This window comes from Muntiacus reevesi, chromosome 4 (genome assembly GCF_963930625.1).
Source record: "Muntiacus reevesi chromosome 4, mMunRee1.1, whole genome shotgun sequence".
Classification (NCBI taxonomy): domain Eukaryota; kingdom Metazoa; phylum Chordata; class Mammalia; order Artiodactyla; family Cervidae; genus Muntiacus; species Muntiacus reevesi.
In genome coordinates, this window is record NC_089252.1 from 111,984,880 (window position 1) to 112,011,241 (window position 26,362).

General features: G+C 45.6%; 1 protein-coding gene across 1 annotated transcript in view; it reads left to right on the forward strand.

The window, feature by feature from the left end:
- CDCP1 (CUB domain containing protein 1) overlaps positions 1–26,362 on the forward strand; it is a 58,873-nt gene that overhangs the window by 21,251 nt on the left and 11,260 nt on the right. Inside the window, exons 2-5 of the mRNA XM_065933881.1 lie at positions 7,369–7,572; positions 15,927–16,292; positions 17,523–17,891; positions 25,271–25,492. Coding sequence (XP_065789953.1) covers positions 7,369–7,572; positions 15,927–16,292; positions 17,523–17,891; positions 25,271–25,492 — 1,161 coding nt within the window. The remainder of the gene's footprint in view (positions 1–7,368; positions 7,573–15,926; positions 16,293–17,522; positions 17,892–25,270; positions 25,493–26,362) is intronic.

Consider the following 26,362-nt stretch of genomic DNA (forward strand, 5'->3'; position numbering starts at 1 on the left):
CAACTGAACTGAACTGAACTGGGCTCTGGACCAGGGGGGATCTTCTGGTCTGGGGCACTCAAGGAGAGAGATGAACTAGGGCCTGACCATAGAGCATTCCAGGTTGTTCATCTCAAAGTCAGAGTGAAGAAACATGGTTAGATGTTAAAAGTCCACCCAAGTGAGTCATTTAACTCATCTGACAAGGCTTCATCTGCTTTATTTCCAAAATGAGTTTGGATGAAAACCTGGGTTATTTAGACCTCAAAATAAAACAACAACAGAAGTAGCATCAGCAATTCATTAAGGAAGAACTGGCATACTCAGTCATTAGCGTTGGGACATTTGGCTTTCCATCTGGAGAAAAAAATAAATAAAAGGGAATCCCTTCCTCCTACTGTAGAGACTTAAAAAAAAAAAAAGAAAAGTTTCCAGTTCAGACTCGCAGGTCCCACAGGGGCCTATTCTGACTTAGAACTTTATCATTTTTAAAGCCCTTCACAGATCATTTAGTCTAGACTATTAACCCCCAGAGGACTTGGACTCTGGCTGCTTTTATCAAATCATTTGCACCAAGGATTGTCCCTGGAACATAGTTGTTGTTGTTATTCAGTTGCTCAATCATGTCTGACTCTTTGCCACCCCATGGACTGCAGCATTCCAGGCTTTTCTGTCCTTCACTATCTCCCGGAGCTTGGTCAAACTCATGTCCATTGAGTTGGTGATGCCATCCAGTCATCTCATCCTCTGTCGCCCCCTTCTCTTCCTGCCCTCAATCTTCCCCAGCATCAGGGTTTTTCCCAGTGAGTTGGCTCTTCGCATCAGATGGCCAAAGTATTGGAGTTTCAGCTTCAGCATCAGTCCTTCCAGTGAATATTCAGGGTTGATTTCCTTTAGGATTGACTGGTTTGATCTTGCAGTCCAAGGGACTCTCAAGGGTTTTCTCCGACACCACAATTCGAAAGCATCTATTCTTTGGTTTTCAGCTTTCTTTATGGTCCAACTCTCACATCTGTACATGACTAATGGAAAAACCATAGCTTTGACTATATGGGCCTTTGTCATATGACCCTAGAAAATGTTCGAATGAATAGGTGACTTCAAAGAATTAAAAGAAAAAAACAAAAAGAAAAAAGAAAAAACAGTGAACTTCTGAAAGAGCTCATACATTTTTCTTTGGCTGTCGTTGATAATGGGATAGAGAGTCATACATGCAGAATTATTTGGGGTACTGCTGAAAAGCAGGAGAGAACGTTTGAGTAGAGAAATGTTAGTGAGATCAGCCTTTTCTTCTCAAGATCTAATTTAAAGCTATATGAAATTATTACACTTACCTTGGGAGAAACTCAGCCCACCTCAAAATATTATTAAACCATATTTTAACTGTAGTCATGATTATTCTTCTTTTCGTTTATTAAGTGCCTACTTCGTGCAGAAACACAGTCTTTCTAACACAAGTTTTCCCTCTTTTTTTTATTTATTAAGGTGTAGCTTATGCATAGTAAACTTTACCAATTTCAAGTGCCCAGTTTGATGACTTTCAGCATGTGTGTGCTGCCTATAATCACCATGGTGGTCAAGATACAGAGCAGTTATTTCATCCTACACAATCTCCTCTGCCTTCTTTGTTTCCATCCCCTCCTCCCACCTCCAATCTTGGGGAACCACTGATCTGCTTAGGGTCTAACAGTCAATTAATAGCAGTAATCAGGAATTCCCTGGAGGTCCAGTGGTTAGGACACTGCCGTCCCACTGCGGGGGGCCCCAAGTTCAATCCCTGGTCAGGGAACTGAGATCCCCCAAACTTCAGGGCATGGTCAAAAAAAAAAACAAACCCCAAAATACAGTAATTGTAAGAGTCAAGAATTTTTTAATATTTTTACCAAAGAGGAGAAATGAGAAAGAAATTGGTAACCTAGCCAGCCAGGCTGCATCCCTGAGACAAATTGCAGCTTCACTGGACAATGAGTTAGCCCCCCTGGAGGCCCAGGGTTGGGGGCCACGAAGACTGGGTGTCAAATTTTTTTTTTTTTTTTTTTTTTAGCAAATAACGTGGTGAAACCTTTTTTTGTGATTACAGAAAAAGAAGGCAAGGGTTTACATATTCAGTTCAGATATACATCTGCCCCCGGGTTTCTGTTCATGCATCTGGACTCATTTTTTTAAATATTTCTTTTTAAAAATTTTATTTATTTGGCTCTACCAGAACTTCACTGTGGCTTGTGGGATCTAGTTCCCCAACCAGGAGTTGAACCCAGACCCCCTGCGTTGGGAGCATGGAGCCCGCCACTGCACCACCAGGCAAGTCCCTGGATTCATTTTTTTTTTTTTTTTTTAATATTATTTTATTAGTTGGAGGCCAATCACTTTATAACATTTCAGTGGGTTTTGTCATACATTGACATGAATCAGCCATATAGTTACACGTATTCCCCATCCCGATCCCCCCTCCCACCTCCCTCCCCACCCGACTCCTCAGGGTCCTCCCAGTGCACCAGGCAAGAGCACCTGACTCATGCATCCCACCTGGGCTGGTGGTCCGTTTCACCATAGATAGTATACATGCTGTTCTTTCAAAACATCCCACCCTCACGTTCTCCCCCAGAGTTCAAAAGTCTGTTCTGTACTTCTGTGTCTCTTTTTCTGTTTTGCATATAGGGTTATCGCCACCATCTATCTAAATTCCGTATATATGTGTTAGTATACTGTAATGTTCTTTATCTTTCTGGCTTACTTCACTCTGTATAATGGGCTCCAGTTTCATCCATCTCATTAGAACTGATTCAAATGAATTCTTTTTAACGGCTGAATAATATTCCATGGTGTATATGTACCACAGCTTCCTTATCCATTCATCTGTTGATGGGCATCTGGGTTGCTTCCATGTCCTGGCTATTATAAACAGTGCTGCGATGAACATTGGGGTGCACGTGTCTCTTTCAGATCTGGATTCCTCAGTGTGTATGCCTAGAAGTGGTATTGCTGGGTCATATGGCAGTTCTATTTCCAGTTTTTTAAGAAATCTCCACACTGTTTTCCATAGTGGCTGTACTAGTTTGCATTCCCACCAACAGTGTAAGAGGGTTCCCTTTTCTCCACACCCTCTCCAGCATTTATTGCTTGTAGACTTTTGGATAGCAGCCATCCTGACTGGCGTGTAATGGTACCTCATTGTGGTTTTGATTTGCATTTCTCTGATGATGAGTGATGTTGAGCATCTTTTCATGTGTTTGTTAGCCATCTGTATGTCTTCTTTGGAGAAATGTCTGTTTAGTTCTTTGGCCCATTTTTTGATTGGGTCGTTTATTTTTCTGGAATTGAGCTTCAGGAGTTGCTTGTATATTTTTGAGATTAATCCTTTGTCTGTTTCCTCATTTGTTATTATTTTCTCCCAATCTGAGGGCTGTCTTTTCACCTTACTTATAGTTTCCTTTGTTGTGCAAAAGCTTTTAATTTTCATTAGGTCCCATTTGTTTATTTTTGCTTTTATTTCCAATATTCTGGGAGGTGGGTCATAGAAGATCTTGCTGTGATTTATGTTGGAGAGTGTTTTGCCTATGTTCTCCTCTAGGAGTTTTATAGTTTCTGGTCTTACATTTAGATCTTTAATCCATTTTGAGTTTATTTTTGTGTATGGTGTTAGAAAGTATTCTAGTTTCATTCTTTTACAAGTGGTTGACCAGTTTTCCCAGCACCACTTGTTAAAGAGATTGTCTTTTTTCCATTGTATATCCTTGCCTCCTTTGTCAAAGATGAGGTGTCCATAGGTTCGTGGATTTATCTCTGGGCTTTCTATTCTGTTGATCTATATTTCTGTCTTTGTGCCAGTACCATACTGTCTTGATGACTGTGGCTTTGTAGTAGAGTCTGAAGTCAGGCAGGTTGATTCCTCCAGTTCCTTTCTTCTTTCTCAAGATTACTTTGGCTATTCGAGGTTTTTTGTATTTCCATACAAATTGTGAAATTATTTGTTCTAGTTCTGTGAAAAATACCGTTGGTAGCTTGATAGGGATTGCATTGAATCTATAGATTGCTTTGGGTAGAATAGCCATCCTGGATTCATTTTTAATCTAGTATCTTAAAGAACCCCTGGGCCTTCCCCCCTCTCTCAGAAGATTCTCAAAGGCCATGCTGCCTGAAGATGAAGCAGTAAGTAAAGAAACTTCTGCCTCAGAGGATGTTTTCTCTTTCTGAAGCTATTAATTATAAAGCTCAGAGTCCCTGATTTATAAGGAACTAAAGAGTCCCACTAAGATTTATAGCCCAAACTGAAACAAAAATGGTGGTAAGTCTATGAGAAACTAAATGGTGCAAAGACAAGAGTGTGGAGATTTTACATGGTGCTGTCAGGCGGGTCATCAATTCTGCGTCCCTGAGGGCACCCAGCAGGCACCGTTTGGGTCCTAAGGCTATCACCGAGGAAGACAGGTAAACTCCTGCTGTCTTCTGTGGGCAGCAGCTCGCATTCTGGTCTCGGGAGGTGGGAATGAGTAACATGGGTCCTCTCGGAGGATGAACAAAAAGCAGGGCAGGACAGCTGGGTTAGGGGTGGGGCGAACACTTTGCGTAACTGGTCAGGGAGGACAGCTCTGAGGAGGTGATCTTTGAGCTGAGACCCCAAAAAACAGAAAGGAACCAGCTTTTGCTAGAGAAAGAGCATTATAAAAATCAGGACCAGTACATGCAAAGGCCCTGAGGTAGCAAAGAGGCTTGACGTGTTCAGGAAAAAGGGCAAAGGTAGCCCATGCTCAATGACCAAAGTGGAGAGGGATACAAGCTGAGGGTAGAGAGATAAGAAGTCCTTCTCCAAAACATGCAAAACCTGAGCCCTCTTGGAAACAAAGTAACGAAGCCAGCTGTGCCGTGTCCCTATGCTTTGAGACATGTGTCACCGCTGGGTGGTAGTTGGGAATGCTTACATTGGCAGAATCACTCTCTTACATCCTTGGATACTGATCATAGATGAGCTGCCTGGGAAGGTAGAGCTAGTCTAGCCCAACCTCCTCATTTTACAAAGGAAGGAACAGAGGCCCAGAGGGTAAAGTTCTTCCCTCATAACCTGGAGGAAATATTTGCAGTTCATTATTGTTACCGAAAGGAGTTGGGGCAGGGGCGGGGGATAGATAGTCTGGCTGCTTGTTGCTCAAAAGCCAATAAACAGGCCAGGTTGGTGGAAAGGAAAGTTTGTTTTATTTCAGGTGGCGGCAACTGTAGGGGGAGGGTGGCAGACATCTGTGCAAAGGCCAACTCCTCCCACCACCGACAGGCAGGGGGTGAGAGCATTTATAGACAGAGTCGGAGGTGGGGGGCTTCATGCAGAAACAGCACAGTCATCTCTAACAGTCAGCTTCAAATTGGCCATCAGTGGTCTGACCAGCATCATCTTGGTTGTTTTAGGTACAGTTAATCTTCAGTTGCGGGTTGCACTTGTTCCTATTTCTTTGTGGTCAGTTCTCAGAACTGTGGCAGTCAAGCCCTGGGTGTAGTCTGTTCATCATGTAGTTAACTTCTCCACCTGGGGTTTTGGCATCTATAAGACAGCTCACAGGATACACTCAGAATATTATCTACAGCCCTTGAGAAAGAACTAAAGGTCCTTGACTGTGCTTAATGACTACATTATTATTATTTAGTTGTCTCTGACTGTTTTCCTTTGTTTCCACATTTCTCACTTCTCTTATTAAACTTGTTCTTTGACTGAAGTTTGATGAAAGGCAAAAGGCAGGCAGAGGACATGGTGGGGGGTGTGGCACAAGGACCATATGGTCCTGCTCTGTTTCATTATCTCAGGTTGAGAGATCAATTTCCACCCCCATATAAAGAGTGGCTGGCAGGTGGGGCTGGCATAGAGTGAATGAGGGGGAGGGGATTCAGAGGAGGTTGACAAAAATCCAGATGTTTGATGGCACACAGCAACTGGGAGGTGGGAACACGGGCACATGTGTGCCTTGAGTGGGAGCAGTGAGTACAGCTCTTGAGCAGGCTTGCAGTTCTGGGAAAATGAAGTCACGTGGTTGGTCAAAAACTGGAAAGAACTCAATTGTCACTGACTGGGTGCCCAGATGAATAGATTGCAGTCTCTCCAGACAATGGAATACTATGCAGCGATGAAAAGGAACAAACCTCAGACCCATGCAGTAACGTGGCTGACCCTCAGACATGCTGAGCAAAAGCAGCCAGCTGCTGTTTTGCAGGAAGGTCTAAGTCAGGGAAAACTAATTGATAGTTTTCTGGGGCCAGGAGTGGAGGTCGGTGGCTAAGTGCGCCGAGGGAGCTTTTGCAGATGATGAACATTTTTATATCTTGATTGTGGTGGTATACACATGTATACTCATGTGTCAAAAGTCTTTTAGGTCCTTCTTATTGTCTGTAAATTATATCTCAATAAATTTGATTCTAAAAATTTTAAAAAGGAAAGGGGAAAGGAAAGCTTTTGTTTAAACTGCTGTTCACTGGCTAAACGGTTATGGAGCACCTCTGTGAACAAGATGCCATAACAGGCGCCAAGCGGCTGTTTGTGCCAAACATGGTGGGGCAGAGAACTGGTGAGCCCCATGGTTCCCTCCTCCAGAAGACTGTCCCCCCATTCTCTGTACCCAGCCTGTCAGCCACCCAGAGACCACAATCAGCACCCAAGTCCAGGAAGGAACAGGGATCACTAAGGAGAAAAACAGCTCTTCCTTTTGGCCTGGGAGGACCTAAAAATCCCTCAAGCAGAGGGAATGGGAAGGAGATGGGACTGGTTCAATCTGACCCAGATGCACCCACCTCTCTGTTTGGTAACCAACCCCCATCTGTCTTGCTTGCTACAGTTTGCTCACATAATTTTGCTGGGCGCCAATCTGAGGTCTGAGCAGTGTTTGGCTCTGACTTGCCAAGTTCACCGATCAATATGTTTATATCTAACTTGCATAAGTTTACCCAGCCTCCACTGTGTGCACAGGGCATATGAGGCATCCTGGGCAGTGGACAGCAGCTTTTTATACATAAACATGTGTCTCTACAGAAAGACAGCTTCTATATGTGGACTTTACCTACAGTCGTACTGTGAAGAGATATGGCAGTTTCTCTTTAATATTGCACAGATAGGGGTATCTGAACACATACTGCTCTGGACATCTAGAACATCGTATAATGCTTTTAATCTTTCAAGAAATGAATAAGCCATATCAGAGATGCACATCAGGGCCTAGCCCACAGTGGCCAGGTTCTTGTCCACAGGTAAGATGATACTGTCATTTGGCATCACCCCACTTCTCAGACCTGGAGGAAGGAATAAAAGGGTTCAGGAGACCATCCTCCTGGACCAGCTGAGGGGACGGCAGCAGGTAGGCAGCCCTAATTCATCCTCTTCATTCTATTATTTTTCTTCCTTCTTTGTTTCTGAAGCTTATGAGATTGATCTGCCACGTGGAAGCGGCGTCACAGTCCTCCTGAAGCCTGGGACCCAGACTCTGCCAGTGAAGTTTTGTTACATCATTTCTAAAAGATGGGAAACCACCCTGTCCATCAAAGCTGGAGAGAAAAAGGTCTTTTCCTTTAGCTGCCAGGATCCACATAATTATTTCGTTATTGAGATCCAGAAGAATATTGGTAAGTACTCACTCATGGACTCTTTGGCCTGCCTGTCTCTTCTTTCCAAGCTAACCCAGCCTCTACTGCTAGAGAGGTGAGACCTGTTCTGAAATTCTGCACTCTTTAGCTTTTATGTGGCCAGTCACAGTCCTAAGCGTTTTGCATGGTTTCAGGTTTGGTTTTTTTTTTTTTTCCTTTTAATCCTCAAAGCAGCCCTAAGAGAAGTTCTCAAAGGAAGTCACTTGCCTAAGATGGCACAGCTGGTGTGTCTCAGCAAGACAGGAACCCCAAGCATTCTGGAATTCTGGATCCAGAGTGTCTGCCTGTGGCCACTGTGCCACACTGTCTCATGGCAGAGCTTTGGATCCTCGGGTGATGCTCTGTCTGATGTGCTAAAAACATCTGGCTGAGCAGGAGCGGAAGTCAAGGGAGCTGGAGGACAGAAGAATTGGAAGATTGAGGAGATAAGAGTGGGGCGGTGGATCCACTAGTTACAGTGGGGGAAAAAAACAGCAGCTTTGCAGGCTGAGGGACCTGGTTTGACTTCAAGTACCAGGGCGACTGATCATGTGCCTTGATTGCATGGCTTCATATAAGTTACTTACCTGCTTTGCGATTTAGTTTTCTAGTCTGTAAAACAACAGTCCTTGTACCAACCAATAGGGATGTTTTCGGGATGAAACAAAATCATGAATTGAGGTTTATGACATACTGGCATTCAATAAACTACAGATACTTGGCATTATTAATGATAACTTGAGTATGGGATAGGAGATTGGCGTAAGAAATACTAATCAGGCAGAAAGAATTAAAGGTATACTTTCCCAATTATTTTAAGGTGGTATGCCAATGAGGAACTAATAGATATATTAACAACAATGAGAACACTATTTTGACTTAATCAAAGTCATACTGAGAAAATTTCTTCACCTTTAACTGAAAATAGATGAATTGGAATAGATCATGAAGGAAGAGGAAGAATAAAATCTTGAGAAGAAGGAATTCATAAAAATAAAAAGAGAAATTAAAGTACTTAAATTCAGTTTTAAAAACTATGTTTATGGACTTCCCTGGTGGTCCAGTGGTTAAGAATCCGCCTGCCAATGCAGGGGCCATGGGTTCAATCTCTAGTTCAACTCAACCCATGCGTCACAACTACTGAGGCTGTGCTTCACAACAGGAGAAGACACTGCAGTGAGAAGCTTATGTGCTGGAACTAGAGGGTAGCCCCCACTCAACACAGCTAAAGAAATCCCATACACAGCAATGAAGACCCAGTGCAGCCAAAAAAAGTGTTTATAACTAAAGCCAAAACCCGGTTCTTTGTAAAGGCCCATTAAATAGACAAATCTCTGACTAGTCTCCAGGAAAGAAGAAAGAGAAATTGCAAATATTTAACAATGAATGTATACATGTGGATTTAATGACATAAAGAAAGCAGATTGCTGAAACTATAATAGAGACTGATAATAATTGTGAAAATTTGAATGACAAAATGATTTCCAGGGAAAATTTACTGGGCCACATTGATTCAAAGAAAGGGAGGAAACGTGAATACGTATATAATCAAGGAGGAGACGGGAAAAAATGTCCAATGTGAAGGAGAAAGGGTTTGGGTTTGTCAGAGATGATTTCACAGATGTGTCCTATAAAACTCCAAGTAGCAGATAATTTCTGTGATATTTAAACAATTCCAGAGGAAGGTTGACAAACCTTTTTTGTAAAAGGCCAGAGAGTAAATATCTTAGACATTATATGCCAGATGGTGTCTGTCACAACTCCTCCACTCTGCTATGATAGCACAAAACCAACCATAGACAATAGATAAACAAATGGGCAATGAACATCCTGTGTTTATTTACAAGAACAGATGTTTGACTGGATTGGGCCTATGAGCTGTGGTTTGTCAAACCCCTATCTAGAACAATGAAAGAGGCGAAATTTCACAGTTCATTTTCTAAGGTCCTTAAAACCCTGATGTCAAACTCTTTCACTGCATAAAAAGAAAATAGACTAATCTCTTATGAATATGCTTTGCCACGAAAATCCTAAGTAAAATAGAAGTATATCAAATCCAAAAATTGCATAGAAAGACCAAAGCAACAAGAGCAGGAGGACTTGTTGGAAAACAGGATTGTTCTAACCATCAGCCAATCAACTCAATGTACTGCAGCATGTGAGTATGTGAAAGGGAAGGATTGCACTTGATTTTTTTTTTCTCAATTGTGTTTATTTATTTTTGGCTGTGCTGGGTCTTCGTTGCTGAGCATGGGTTATCTCATTTCAGGGCGTGGGGGTCACTCTTGATTGCGGTGTTCGGGCTTCTCATTGCAGTGTCTTCTCTTGTTGCGGAGCACAGGCTGTAGGCGCATGGGCTTAGTAGTTTTGGCTCATGGGCTTAGTTGCCTTGTGGCATGTGGAATCTTCCCAGACCAGGGATTGAACCTGTGTCCCCTGCATTGGCAGATGGATTCTTAACCACTGGACCACCAGGGAGGCCCACACTTGATCATCTTAATAGATGATTTTAAATGACTTTAATAAAATGCCTGGCATGCATGCTCAGTCACTTCAGTCATGTCCGACTCTTTGCAACGCTGTGGACTATAACCCACCAGGCTCCTCTGTCTATGGGATTCTCCAGGCAAGAATACTGGAGTGGGTTGCCATGCCCTCCCCCAGGGGATCTTCCCAACCCAGGGATCAAGCCCACATCTCCTGCATTGCAGGCTTCTTTACCACTGAGCCACCAGGGAAGCCCAAAAACACTCTTAGTAACCCAGAAATAGAGGAATGTTTTCTTAATCTAATAAATTGTATCCATCAAAAACCAACAGCAGAGACTTCCCTGGCCATCCAGTGGTTAAGACTCCATGCTTTGACTGCAGAGGGCATGGATTTGATCCCTGATAGGGGAAGTTCCGCTTGCTGTACAATGTGGCCAAAAAAACCCAATGACGAGTATATTTAACTGTCAGACATAGAAGCGTTACCAATAAAACAAGGAACAACATAAGGATTCCCACTGTGCATGCTTTTGGTCACCAGTATTCGAAAGTTCTGTTTAAGTATTTAGAGATAATCTTAATAAATACATAGGATGTATATGTAGCAAAATATACAATTTTGCTGAGAGACCAAAGAGAAAACGTAAGTAAATGGAGAGGTGGTCCCATGGTACCTGATGAAAATCTCAGTATTTTTTTGTATCGTGTCTCTCCAAAATTAATTTATGAGTTTAAGTCAATTACAATTAAAATGTCAATGAAGCTTTTGCATAGGTGAGGAGACTATTGATATACTTAGAATTCAAAGGAATGGTGTATTGCTATTAAAAGAATGAAGGAAATCTATGTATTAATGTTTGACATGGAAAGATACCCCTGGTCGTTTTGTTTCATGCAAAACAATGCAACTTTCAGTAGAATAGTTCATATAGTTTGTTGTTATTTAGTCACTAGGTTGTATCTGACTCATTTTGGACCCCATGGACTGTAGATCGCCAATCTCCTCTGTCCATGGGATTTTCCAGGCTAGAATACTGGAGTGGGTTGCCGCTTCCTATTCCAGGGGATCTTCCCAAACCAGGGATTGAACCTGGGTCTCCTGCTTGACAGGCAGATTCTTTACCACTAAACTATACAAGGAAGCCCTTGTATAGTTTAATTTTACTTTATTAAATACATAGAATCATACAGAGCCTCAAGTTTGGACAGTTAAACACCAAAATGCTATCCTTATATTGTTTCTCTAGTGAGTAGGGGAGGGGAACAGGTGACATCCATTGTCTTCTTTCTATTCTTCTGTAATGTCATTTTTTTTTTATAAGCAGACATTGCTTTTATAATCAGTTAAGAAAATGACTGCCATCTTGAAAAAGGAAAAAGGTACCACAATTACATCTCACAAGACACATCTCATGAGACCCGTATAACACACAGACCACACACAGTTTCCTGAATAATAAAAACCCATGCTCGCAATTTTTGAAAATGATATGAAAATAACATTTTTAGAATTATAAATCTACACACTGGAATCAAGTTCAGTGTTCTGCTTACCTCTGGTTTTTAAAAACCCTTCTGAATAAACATTCTGAAAGTTTCAAATTTTAGCCCCTCTGCTATCATCCCTTCTTTTTAAAAAAAGAAATTTAAATTTCATTTTATATCAGATATAACTGATTTACAATGTCGTCCCTTTTTGAATGACTCCATTAAAGCTAATGAAAGTAGAAGTCTGTGCTTCTGAGGTGTGACTCACTTCAGAAATGATGCTTCTCCATCCTCTGGATAAGGAATCATTTGAGTTATTTAAACCTTTTTACACTGGATGGGGAACTGAAGACTTGGAAGTTCCAAAATCACTGCAGATGGTGATTGCAGCCATGAAATTAAAAGACGCTTACTCCTTGGAAGGAAAGTTATGACCAACCTAGACAACATATTAAAAAACAGAGACATTACTTTGCCAACAAAGGTCCATCTAGTCAGGGCTATGGTTTTTCCAGTAGTCATGTATGGATGTAACATTTGGACTATAAAGAAAGCTAAGCAGAGAAGAATTGATGCTTTTGAACTGTGGTGTTGGAGAAGACTCTTGAGAGTCCCTTGGACTGCAAGGAGATCCAACCAGTCCATCCTAAAGGAGATCAGTCCTGGGTGTTCATTGGAAGGACTGATGTTGAAGCTGAAACTCCAATACTTTGACCTCCAGATACGAAGAACTGACTCATTTGAAAAGACCCTGATGCTGGGAAAGATTGAGGGCAGGAGGAGAAGGGGACGACAAAGGATGAGACGGTTGGATGGCATCACCGACTCAATGGACATGGATTTGGGTGGACTCCAGGAGTTGGTGATGGACAGGGAGGCCTGGTGTGCTGCAGCTCATTGGGTTGCAAAGAGTCGGACACAACTGAGCCACTGAACTGAACTGAACTTGTGTGTCCATTCTGAAAACAAAGCTTTTAGCAACACATTAAAAAATGTCCACACAACCTGACACCCGCAGGGTCACATGACTGGTGGCAGAGCTGTGGCTGAGAGACGGAACTTTTTTGCTCCAGGTACTTGGTATGGAATTAAGTCAGAATCACTGCCTTAGTTGGGTTAAGTGATCCCATAAGAACATAGAAGCCAGTATGAGCCACTCCAAGCCACATGGGAGGTGTAACTGAAAAGTAGACCTGGCTTAATGCAAACAGTGACGTTTCTGTGAGCTCCGAAACGTTGATACTATCTTTACGTACACACAAAACCTAACTTTAGCTGCATTCGTCACCTCGTTATCTAACCTTGCTATATCACTTGAGCAGTGCAGGCACGGGCAGGAGCATGAATCAACAAACAGTCTGGGCTTTCATCCTGGGAGCGTGTGTGCTGTGAGCACCACACAAGCCACCAGGGCTCTTTGCAAAAAATGAGAGGCTTGATGTGTGACCGCAGAGGTCCGTGACAGCTCTGAAATTCTCCCACAAGTCCTTTTCCAGCTGGCAGTAGTTTCACATACTCCCCCGGAGCAGCAGTAAAAACTTGCCGATTATTGTTACAGTGGCCAGAGTGCTTTGCACTTTCAGATTGCCTGTGCTCCGAGACAAGAAAAGCCACACTGCCTGCTTTTCCTCGGTGCCTCCCTGAGACAACGCTTCTCCCGTTGTTTGCTTTTGTTTCGAATTTCTTTTTAATTGGAGTTTGATTGCTTTACCTGTTGTCTTACCTTCTGCTGGGCGACAGCGTGAATCAGCCGTGTGTATACATACACCCCCTCCCTCTTGAGCCTCCCTCGCACCCCTCTAGGCCATCACAGAGCCCCGAGCTGAGCTCCCTGCTAGCTCTGTATTTTGCACACGGCCGTGTGTACGTGTCAGTGCTCCTCTACCAGTTCATCCACCTTCTCCTTCCCCCGCTGTGTCCGCAAGTCCGTTCTCGGTGTCTGCATCTCTATTGCGGTTCAGTCACTCAGTCGTGTCTGACTCTTTGCGACCCCATGGCCTGCAGCACGTCAGGCCTTCCTGTCCCTCACTCTCTATTTCTGACAGCGTGTCTATCTGCTGTCCTGCAAATAGGTTCATCAGTACCATTTTTTTAGATTTCATATATATGCGTTAATATATGATATTTGTTTTTCCTCTTTCTGACTTACTCTGTAAGACAGAGTCTAGTTAAATCCACCTCACTGAAAATTCTCCCTTTGTTTTAAAAAGGTTTAGGAAACAAAGTACATCAAAGGATGTCATTAGGCATTAGCCTTGGGGGAAAGGATTCAACAGCAGTGGTAATAACATACCAGCATTAAATCCAGGAGGCCAGAAGATGACCTGGCCTCTGGGTTCCAGCCATTAAGGGCTTGTACACTCAGGGCATGCTCCATCTGTTGATGACTGCACTCATGGCAAAACCAGTTTTAAAGGGTAGAGCTTGGCGCAATGCCTGAAAAATTATGAAGTCATGACTCCTTCGGGATCAAGGAGGTAGGACATCCCCAAGCACAAGCCCCCCTCTGGGGGGCTGATAATGGAGCCTCGAGCTGGACTCCACTAACTTAATCTGGAAAACAATGCTGGTTTCTTCTGCTCTTCAAAAGCAGAGTTCCTGTGACACTTTTTTCACAAGCTGGAATGGTGTAACTGGAAGCAGTAATTACCATAGGACATATTTTGCTAATGGAGGCACAGAGTAATTTGAAATAAAGCACAGATGCTCACAGATACAGTACAGAGCTGTGACGGCTTGATGCTGAGAGGCTGAGTGTCATTCCAGGGGAGAGAGCAGTGCCCACGCCCACTGCCTCTCTAATGGCTCCCTGCAAAATAAACGCCAAACGCTGTCCTCACTTTCCACCTTTTTTCATAAAAGCAAAAATTCTCTTTGGATTTATTTTGGTTCGTGGAAACACGTACTAATGTGAGTCTTTCATAAAAGTGAAGTGGTATAAAGTGAACTTGCAAAAAAGTGGGGGAGACATGTAGTTAGGTGGTGACTTTGGTCTGATCCACTGGAAGCAAAGCCTGACATGGGGATTCTTGTCTTTAAGTCAGTATCAAGAGAGTTCCCTGGGGGAGGGACTCTCCTATCGGTCCAGTGGTTAAAGCTTCCCTTTCCACTGCAGGGGGTACAGGTTTGATCCCTGGTTGGAGAGCTAAGGTCCCACATGCCTCTCAGCAAAAAAAAAAAAAAAAAAAAAAGACCATAACATAAAACAGAAGCAATATTGTAACAAATTCAATAAAGACTTTTTAAAGAAAAGGTCCAGAAAAAAAAAAAAAGAAAACACTTAAATAAAAGGAGAGTTCCAGTCGGAAGAAGCTGTGAAGAAGTGAGGAAACAGGATAAAATGTGTAAAGTGAGGGATACTTGTGGTTTTAGCTGCAGGCTGAACTGGAGCTTGAGTGGCAATAGCCAGGCTGGGTCATGTGAAAAGGGGCAGAGAATCAGGCTTTTCACTCGGGCTGGGTGGTGACTGGGGCTTCCCCTGTGGCCCTGTGATAAAGAACACAGCTGCTGACGTTGGAAACGAAAGTTTGATCCCTGGATCGGGGAGATCCCCTGGAGGAGGGCATGGCAACCCACTCCAGTGTTCTTGTCTGTAGAATCCCATGGACAGGGGAGCCTGGTGAGCTGTGGTCTATAGCGTCACAAAGAGTCGGACATGACTGAAGATCTCTGGGCTGCCACCCTTTGAGGGGATGCGAGTCGGCGGGCAGGAAAATCTCTCAGGCTTTTCTGCCCCAAAGCAGTTCCCTCCAGCCGAAGCACTTCCCCAGAGAGGGACACACTCCTGAGCTATTGGCAGGCAACATTTACATAGCCAGTAGACTGGGAGCGGTGGGGGGATGGTTTGGGGATGATTCAAGGGCATTACATTTATGGTAATGTAATGGGCCTTACTTCTATTATTTTTTTAGCCTTTATTTTAATTTTTTTTATCTTTTAAAAAATATTTATTTTTAATTGGAGGATGATTGCTTTACAGTGTAGTGTTGGCTTCTGCCATTTGTTGTTCAGTCGCTCAGTTGCATATGGCTCTTTGCAACCCCATGGACTGCCGCACGCCAGGCTTCCTTCCCTGTCCTTTACCATCTCCCCAGATGTGCTCAAACTCATGGCCATTGAGTCGGTGATGCCATCCAACCGTCTCATCTTCTGCCGCCCCCTTCTCCTCCTGCCCTCAATCTTTCCCAGCATCAGGGTCTTTTTTTTCCCTGCTACACAACATGAATATTTCTACTATTACCAAATCAGCGCCACCTCAGATCATCAGGCGTTAGATCCCAGATGTTGGGGACCCCTGCACTGCAGGGGCTGAAGAGGGGGGCAGTGAGGGGGGCCCAGTAGCATTTGTGACCAGACCGTTTTGTGACTGTGTTTCAGACTGCGTGTCGGGCCAGTGTCCCTTTGGGGAGGTTCATCTTCAGCCTTCCACGTCGGTGTTGCCCACCCTCAACAGAACCTTCATCTGGGACATCAAGGCGAACAAGAACGTCAGTCTCGAGCTGCAGTTCTCCCTGTCACGCCTGAGGCAGATCGGGCCGACGGAGAGCTGCCCCGATGGAGTCACTCACCGCATCAGCGGCCGCATCGACGCCAGCACGATGGTCAAGATCGGGACCTTCTGCGGCAATGGCACTGTGTCCCGGATCAAGATGCAAGAGGGAGTGAGCCTGGCCTTGGACCTGCCGTGGTTCCACAGCAGAAACGTCTCTGGCTTCAGCATCGCAAACCGCCTGTCGATAAAACGTGAGCTGGCCCACCCCCGTCTCCCCCACTAGTGGTTGAGGTTGAAACCTACAAAATCAGCCTCGCTCTCCATCAGAAATGGTCTGATGGCGGCAGTTTTGTGATTCCATCTGACCCCTTAAAGCACATCCCACTCTTCTGTGAGCACGCGGGCCACCTGGAGTGAACCCACCCTTCTCTGGTACACAGACCAGGTGGTGACTCTTTTCTTTGTCCTCGGTATGTGAGACGTGTGTTCAAGAAATAGAACGGGACTGGCTGCACAGACCTGCCGCTCCGTGATTCTGTTTCTCCTGTCTTTGTCCTGTCTTCCGTCTCTTTCCTATTTTCTAGCATCATATCGGTGGTGCTGTGCCAAAGCTGGCTCACAGCAGCTCTGAGTGCAAGTTGTTAAGTGTTCTGGAATTTTGTGAGCTGGTAGTAAACAGAGCAATCACTAAAACTATATAAACTTCTAACTAGATAAATTAGGACCAAAGGTGATAAGAACTTGAAGCTCATCCCTTCTTAGTTAATGTACTGCAGTTTACTCTTCTCCATGCTCTGAGGGGGAGTATGCCGATTGGATCTGTATGGTAAAAACCCTGTGTTATGGGAGAGGCTGTCCATCACCTTCCACCTCCACGTTCATCCATCTCCTGTCGGCAGTTTGAAAACAGCAATGGAGTCTTTACACCAAGGAAGTAGACAGACACCACAAATTAGGGCTTTATTTTTTGCCCCTGCTGGGCTGGTTATTAAACATTTACTCACACATGCTGATGTATCCTCATTCTCACTCTCTTGTTCAGTTGCTTAGTTGTGTCTGACTCTTTGCGACCCCATGGACTATAGCATGCCAGGCTTCCCTACCCATCACTCCCAGAGTTTGCTCAAACTCATGTCCATCGAGTCGGTGATGCCATCCAACCATCTCATCCTCTGTCATCCTCTTCTCCTCTTGCCCTCAATCTTTCCCAGCATCAGGGTCTTTTCCAATGAAAGGTGACCAAAGTATTGGAGCTTCATTCAGCATCAGTCCTCACAGTGAATCTTCAGGGTTGATTTCCTTTAAGACTGACTGGTTTGATCTCCTCTACCTTGAGTATAAACATGTCATACCCAGACCCAGTGCTCAGGATCTAAGAACTTGCCCTTCACCTCTTCTCTAACCCTGGTCCCTCCAGCCATGAATGACCAAGGCAGAGTGTAATCACCTGCTGTTCTCTCGTTTGGGTTCCTCCCCGACAGGCCTGTGCATCATCGAGTCTGTGTTCGAGGGTGAGGGCTCGGCCACTCTGATGTCCGCCAACTACCCAGACGGCTTTCCCGAGGACGAGCTCATGACGTGGCAGTTCGTCATCCCCGCGCCCCTGCGGGCCAGCGTCTCCTTCCTCCAGTTCAGCGTCTCCAACTGCGTGAAGAAGGAGGAGCGGGTGGAGTACTACATCCCGGGCTCCACCACCAACCCCGAGGTGTTCAAGCTGGAGGACCAGCAGCCCGGGAACATGGCCGGGAACTTCAACCTCTCTCTGCAGGGCTGTGACCAGGATGCCCAGAATCCAGGCATCCTCCGGCTGCAGTTTCAAGTTTCCGTCCAACATCCACAGAATGGTAGCAGTAAGTGAGCCCCACCTTGCTTCCCCGCCCCCTCCTCCTTCGTTCCTTCCTGGAATCTCTGCCTGGGGTGAGGTTCCTTCCTACTTCTCGTCTGTAAGTCACTCACACTTGGACTCCGGACCCTGTAAGACTTTCAGGAAGTGCGTTGCTAAGGAAGTGACACCAGGTCACTGGGTGAACGCGGAGCATGCCTCCATTTCAGCACGACAAGCTGAGATGACCCTGCGTTCAGGGGGCTGAGTTGTTTTTATAGAAGACATTGGAAGGTTACCTTCTAGAGCTCATATCTTGACTGACCCTCCAGTGAATCAGGACATCACCAGCACCGTGAGCAGTGCTAGTAACACTTGAAATTGTTTGTGTATTTTTGGCTACGCGGGTCTTCACTGTTACAAGCGGGCTTTCTCTAAGTTTCAGTGAGTGGGGGCTACCCTCCATCGTGGCGCACTGGCTTCTCACAGTGAGGGCTTCTCTTGTTGGGGAGCGCAGGCTCCAGGTGCACGGGCTTCAGCAGTTGCTCACGAGTAGTGGCACCCAAGCTCTTCCCGGAAGAGGGGTCGAGCCTGTGTCCCTTGCATTGGCAGACGGATTCTTACCTGCTTTACCTGCAGGGAAGTCCCAAGAGTTATCTTCATTTATTGATGACAAACCAGACAGTTCAGAGAGGTTATGACACTAGTCCAACATCACACAGCTTGCCAGGAGCAGAGCAGGCTCAGAACCTGGAGCCTGTGCCTCTGGACCACACAGAGCCCCAGGTTCTGTGACAGTGAGGTCGTGTATCATTCCACAGACATTTACTGAGATGCCGTGAACCTAGAGAAGGGTTGTCAGGGCCGAAACTACAGCAAGGCAATGTGCCCAGGGCACAGCATTGGAGGAGGCCCCAGCTCTGAGGAGCACACTCTCACGGAGCCCCTACCCTTGTATCGGTATGAGGTCAGCCCCTGACAGCAAGCATCTCCTTAATACTTGCCCCTGGGTTCCCTTGCCTCATAGGAGGGGAGCAGCGTGGATGCTGAGAAAAACGTACAGGATGAGTTCAGAGGGGCTCTTCCGGGGGGTTGTCTATGAGCTGGAGTCTGTGAGTTGTGACAAGTGGCCTTGAACCAGGACCTCTGTGACATGTGCTAAGGATGGATCCTGCCCACGGGCTGCTTCTTATCCTTATTTTTATCAGTATTTGCTTCGGGAAGTAGGCAGAAACAGGCAGAGAAAATGAAGTGGGAGTCTGGACTGGCAGGCCTGGTAAATATCTGCCAAGTGACCACACGGGATCCACTCCCAGATTTGCCCATCTGATGCTGTCTTGGGAGTGCCCGCTCAGCGCCCACTTGGAGCCCAGCTCCTGGAGAAGCTTCAGTTCCATCATATCTTGACCCGAGATTCCTTCTAATTCACAAGAACCGTGTACAAGGCATAACGTTATATATATGTGTGTGTGTGTCCATTGATGACTGCACTGTCACAATGTTAGCTGAATGTTGAAAACAGCCATTGGAAGAATCAGAAATGGACTGGGTTTGAGTTGTAGAAGACGGAGGGATTTGTTTACCATCTCAGTCTTGGTGAAGTGCCGCTGATGAATTCTATTTCCTGTGACATCAGCTGGGTTGAAAGCTGCATCTGATCAAATCGTTAAGCATGCTGTTACCAGCATCGAGAAGGATACGGCTTTAGTTTTGAGGTAAATAGTGGTTAACTGCACTTTAGATGTGTTTAGCCGCGTCAAGGCTTTACATCAAGCAGGGTTTGCGTTTTTCTAGACGACTGAGTGAACGTGGCCGGCAGAAGTATCTTTTTTATTTGATTTGATTATTTTTGGTTGCGCTGGGTCTTCGTTGCTTTGGGTGGACTTTTCTCTAGTTGCGGCGAGCGCGGGCTACTCTTGGTTGCAGTGCATGGGCTTCTCACTGTGGTGGTTTCTCCTGTTTTGGAGCACGGGCTCTAGGGCACGCAGGCTTCAGTAGTTGCGGCTCCTGGGCCCTAGAGCACAGGCTTAGTAGTTGTGGCTCGTGGATTTAGTTGCCCCGCGGCATGTGGGATCTTCCCAGACCCAGAATCACATCTGTGTCCCCTCCGTTGGCAGGTGAACTCTCACCCACTGTACCATCAGAGATGTCCAGCAGAAGTATCTTTAGAGATAAAATTAGTTGAGGCTGGGTGCCCTCAGCGCTCTGAGTTTCTGGACATCTTCATCTTTGAAACCCAACGTGGACCCTAAATTTCAGGACAGTGTGTAAGGCAGCCAGCTCTGTGCACTCACACATTTGTCAGGTTCTATAAATATGTGTGGACAGCTTGTCTTGCAGGCAGCATAGCCCAGCGGTCAAGGGCACTCACTCTGGAGTTGGCCTCCGAGGAGTTAAAATCCTGGCTCCCCTGCTCACTGTGTGAGCCCGGGCAAGTCACCTCGCTCCTGTGTGACTCAGTCCATCTTCCAGTGGAGCTCGTAGGCCTGTCCTCATAGGGGTGCTGTGAGATGCAATGAGGCGGCACTGCCTGGCAAATTCGTAAGCACTCTCTGAATTTATCCTCCCAGGTGCCAGGTCAGGGAAGGGAGGCAGAGTCGAACAAGACACAGCACTTGTCCTTAGAGGTTACCTGGCAATCCAGAAGGCAGACGAGATTTGTAGGGTGCTGGTGGTCCCTTCCCAGAGGAGGTTCTTCTATTTTCTTTTCATGTCTTGTTGATTTTATTGTAATAACTGCAGTCTTTGTGCCCTGTTGGTATAACGTATGGTCACCGTGTGGGTGGCCGTTTCTCCACAGGCTCCTCTGGGGCTGCAGCGGATCGCCATAGGGGCCCAGGACCCCCAGTACACTGCATCACTGGGATGGGCGAAGGGCTTCAGGGCTGGGTCTCTTGGTTCTGCTCCAGCCGATTCTGTCTGTTATTTTCATGCCCTCTCAGCATCAGCTGGTGGTAACAAATGCCGTTGGTCTTGTTTCTCACTTTCTTGCACAGATGTTAGACATTTCAGAGGAAATGTTGGCTGGCATCTCTACCCACTTGGCTGTCTTCCCCACCTTGGTACTGTCTCTGCACTTGCATTGGCAGAGGGGTCCTCATCTCCATCCTTTCCTGAGTGCTGGTCGTCAGCTATTCCCGGCTTGTGGTTGGCTGTTCAGTGCTAGGAGCTGGTTATTCCACACTTGTGGTTGTTCTGTACCCACGATTGGCCAGTTCATATCTGTGTTAAACTCTTATGGATTGCCAGTAACTTCAGCCATGCTGAAGCCTCCCATTCTGTCCGCACCGGGGTTCCTGATCTCCCTACATATACCTTCTCCTAGGCAATGAAGAGGGCCTCCCAGGTGGCGCAGTGGTAAAGAATCCACCTCCCAATGCAGGAGACCCAAGAGACGAGAGTTCGATCCCTGGGTCAGGAAGATCCCCTGCGCTAGGGCATAGCAACCCACTCCAGTATTCTTGCCTAGAGAATCCCATGGACAGAGGAGCCCCTGGCCAGTCCATGGGGTGGCAAAAGTTGGACACAACTGAAGTGACTTAGCACACTCACATGCTAACTTAGGAACAGTCAGATGGAAGAGATGCTTGGGTGCATGGCAAGGAGGGCAGAGCTCCCAGGCCCTCTCCCCAAATCTCCATGTGTTCACCCACCTGGAAGCCCCCCAGAAGCAGTTTCAGGGGCATGTAATGGGGTTCAGTGCAGGGAGCGTGCCTCACACTTGGGGGCGTGGTACCAAGAGGAGACTCTTGACAGAGTCTGGCCCTTCTCAAGGTGCCCAGGAGGCCCCAAACAGGATGTGCCCCTTGTGGCCACAGGAAAGAAACACATATGTGCTGTTTATGCTCTTTGGTTTTTTTAATTTACTTTTTTGGGCTGCACCAGGCAGCATGTGGGATCTTAGTTTCCCGACCAGGGATTGAACCTGCACCCTCTGCATTGAAAGCAGGGGGTCTTTACCATCAGACCGCCAGGGATGTCCCTCTGCTCTTTCTTAATCTTGGAGGTGAGAAAGAAGCTGGAGGTTTTGGTGGGGAGGACTTCAGGAGCCTTGACCTTGCTTTGTCCCAGCAGAAGGAAGCAAGTGCCCAGACCACCACGCCAGGAGCCCCCATGTGGGTGGTTTGCGCTCATCACACACCATGTCCCGATCATCCATCTGATCATCCATCTGTCCGTGTCTGGGTCAGGATCCAGACTAAACTCCCCATCGGGCATCTTGTTCTATTCCTCTGTCTTCCTACTCTCAGCAGTTTCCAGCACATTCCAGGCCCTCCAAAAACTCTGTTGCATTATTTTCAAGAGGCCGGCTCTTGTCCAAAGTGGTTCAAGACCCATGTGCATGCTTCAAAGGCACCACCCCTCAGAAGGGGCAAAGGTGGCGTCCAGTGGCGGCAGCAGGAGCGCGGCTGCAGGGAAGCTGGACGAGGGCAAGAGTGTAGAAACGGGGCAGAGGCAGAGCTGGGAGAACTTCTCAGGCCACACAGGGCGGCCTGAGTCACAGGGTGGCCGTAGTCACAGCCACCTTGCAAGGGCAGAGCCTCGGCAAGGGCAGAGGCAGCTGTCAGAGGCCCCCAGATGCTTACCATCCTTCCATCCAGTAGGACCTGACCACAGTGGGCTCAGACTGCCAAAAAACCAACCCAGCTTAATGAATGTGGACAGCAGGAAGGTACTACATTGAGCCTGACTACCCCCCAAAGCCCTTCTCTCAACCTCTCTACTTTGCTGAAAATATGAACTAGGCTCACACTAGACCCAGACAGCTCCTGCAGAGATTATCTTTCCATGACTTGACCACAAGCATCCTGTGTGTTAAGATGAGTAATGTACAAGCTGCCCCGGACTTGAGGAATGACTGATCTAGCCAGTTGTGACCAGATGTGTGAGCACAGATAGCCTATATTGCCCAAAACCTGCAGCTTAACTATGTCTGAGATTGCCAGAGAGCTTGATTCACATTTATCTCCCCCAAGCACTAACTCAGTGGACATGAATTTGAACAAACTCTGGGAGATAGTGAAGGACAGGGGAGCCTGGCAGGCTACAGTCCATGAGGTCGCAAGGAGTTGGACATGACTGAGCAACTAACATTTTCTACCTTCTGGAAGATATATTGACTTGCTCTGGAAATACCAACAGACTAAGTGTATCTTCAAGCGCTGTGGATTTCCAAGTTATCACGATTCAAACAAGGTAAATGGACGTGAGTTTCCAGCATTGTATATCACATACTTCCAGTGACTCATCTGGGTAAACGCTGGTTGCGGAAGCAGTTACACTGCTGCTTTTTCAGCTTTCAAAACCACCGGAAGCCACCTGGAGCCCTTAACTAAATGTTGGCTTTGTTTTTATTTTTTGTTGGGTAACTCCTGCTCTAAAAATTCAAACATCACAGACAAAGCTAGAATCCCCCTGACTATCTGTATTGTCCCTACTGCCAGGACCGCCTCCCAGGGTAGTCACAATCATGTGTGTGCTTAGCCACTCACTCATGTCCAACTCTTTGTGGCCCCATGGAGTGTAGCCCACCAGACTCCTCTGTCCATGGGATTCTCCAGGCAAGAATACTGCTGTGGGTTGCCATGTCCTCCTCCAGGGGATCGTCCCAACCCAGGGATGGAACCCAGGTCTCCCGCATTGCAGGCGGATTCTTTACCATCTGAGCCATCAGGGAAGCCCATAACCACAATTATGAATTTGTTATATTTCTTTCCAATTTTTTTTCTTTTCATTTAAAAAGAAATGTATATAAGTATGTATATGTAGAAACAGCTATTTCATTTCACATAGAGGCTTTACAATCAAATAATGTCAGTCTAAATATGGTTCCACAGCTTGCTGTTTTGCCTCATACTATATCTTTTTAACTGCTGTGTGATATTCCACTGATGAGTTTCATGGTCTGTTTAACCATTCCAATATTATTCCGCTGACTATCACTGGTATACAAATGTGGGCATAAAGGCTTGCTCATCCAAGTCGGGCAGGACCTGCCTGAACCAAACTTCATTTCAAATGGCAACTCTCCCCCGCCTCAAAAAAACCCCACATATCCACACCTTCCCCCCACCAATTATCTTTCTCCATATCACTAATCATTTAATATGATTCATAATTTTCTTTTTTGGTCTGATTTGACTGCTACACATTAGAATATTACCTCCATGAGGGCAGAGATTTTTTTTGTATGTTTTGTTCATTATCCCAATGTCTACAACAGTGCCTGGCATACTGTAGCAACCCAATAAAGATTTGTTAAATATGGTTGAAAAAAAAAATGTGGGCATATATTCCCATGTTACAATGCTGGATTTATAAGGGTGAAGAGTTTTTTTTTATACTATACTTTTTTTTTTGGCTGCGCCACATGATCTTAACTGCGGTATGTGGGATCTTTGCTGACATATGCAGAATCTTTTGTTATAGCATATGGGATCTAGTTCCCTGACCAGGGATTGAACCCAGGCCCCCTGCATTAGGAACCTGGAGTCTTAACCAGTGGACCACCAGGAAAGTCCCACTATATTTTATTTTAATTTGCTTTTCTCTAATTACAAGCAGTATTATAAGTGATACTAAGAACCCTTCACATTTTGGATATCTGGATGTTTATATTTCCTGTATGCGAATTGCTCAATCATTCTTTTGCAAATATTTTCTCCTAGTGTGCACCTTGTCCTTCAAACATTATTTATGGTACCTAAGCCAGATAGACATTTTAATCTTTTTTTTGCTTTTATAATTTGTGTTTATTCCACATTTAAAAAGATAATCTCTTTGTTTTTATTTTGGTGACTGCTCTGAGGCACCAGCGTAACATTACTCTTTTACTCATGGGAAACACCATTCTCTTGGCCCAGCCTATGAAGTAGTTCATCTTTTTGTTGTTTATTTGAAATGTATCATTTATTAGAGACTAAATTATATCTGTGATTCTATCCTGTCTATGAATCCTCTCTCCCTGTACTAATACCAACGGTTGTTAATTACTGTTCATAGTAGGAGAATATTTAAATAGGTGATGCTACATCTCACTTGGTTGACTAAGATTTAATGAATATTTTAAAAGATTAGTGAGTATGAAAACTGTATAGTAAAGTAGGTATATCTGTACAAAATAATAAAGTAAAAGCTGAGTATAAAATTTTATATACACTGTAATATGCATGTAGATGAACAAGGACTAAAATGAATTTGAAGAAATGAAGTACTTCCATGAGAGCGGTAGAAATGCAGTCCACTCATTTTCTTTTTAAATTTTGTTTCAAGCTGTTATAATGTTATCTTACTAATAAACAAACTTCCCAGCATTCCCCAGCCACGAGAGGTTCTGTGCTCATTTTTGCCTTCACACAGGGATGGTCCTGACCATTCTTCACGCCTGTTTTGTACTTGTGGTTCCAGATAAAACCTACGTGGTTGACTTGAGCAAGGAGCGAACCATGTCTCTGTCCATCGAGCCACGGCCCAGCAAACTGAAACGCGAGTTTGTCCCCGGCTGCTTCGTGTGTCTGAACTCTCGGACCTGCAGCACCAACCTCACCCTGACAGCTGGCTCCAAACACAGTATCTCCTTCCTTTGTGATGATCTGACACGCCTGTGGATCAACGCCGAGAAAACCATAAGTACGATCCTGCCCTGTCTCAGTGGGGTCCGCTGGGTGGGTTGTAAATGATCTGATCACCAGCAGGGCAGGGTGAGCAAGGGCAACCAGGAAGCACAAAGTGAGGTAGACACACACCTCCTTTTAGGACCTGCAGCCTCAGTGCGGACAGGCTTCCTTCAGAAGCAGGTAGCGTCCCGTCCCCCATGTCCATGCTCACGTCTCCTCTGCCCAGCCTCCAGTCTCCCACTTTTGAAGTCCTTGTAGCCTTCCCTAACCTCCCCCATCTGCACGCCCCCTGCTTCAACTCTAATGCCTGCTTTTCTTCTCTTGCATTAGAGCAAGTCTTGAGGTTGAAAACTTTGGCTTCTTCCACTTTTTTTAACCCCTTTAGTTACTAGCCGTGCCAGACGTGTGCTCATTACGTAAGAAATGTTCTATCAGTGGAGAGCAGCAAAACCAAGAGGCACCTCCCTCCTGGGCGACCATCATCTCTCACATGGATGCTCTTAGGGTATCCACCGAGGCAGCAGTTGGGGCCAGGAGAGGTGAAGCAACTAGCCCGAGGCCACCCTGATAGGAAGCAGCAGAGCTGAAAGGCCAGCTGAGATCTCCCCAGCTCCACTCTCTAGAGCTCTAGTCACTGAGCAGAACTGCCTCCCCGCTGGCAGGGACGCTAGGCAGCAGGGCTGGGTGGAGGGAAAAAATCTATACTTGGCCCACGTGGCACTTAGCATCTAAGATACAGGTTATCTGAGAGACGAGAACTGGAGCAAACAAGAAGAGACATTTTCAACCTTGACTCCTCCCCAGAAGGTGGTCTGCCAGTTTAGTGCAGAGTAAGGAAGCGAGAGCAGGAGGTGAGCTAGGAAAAGAGCACCAGGGAGGCAGG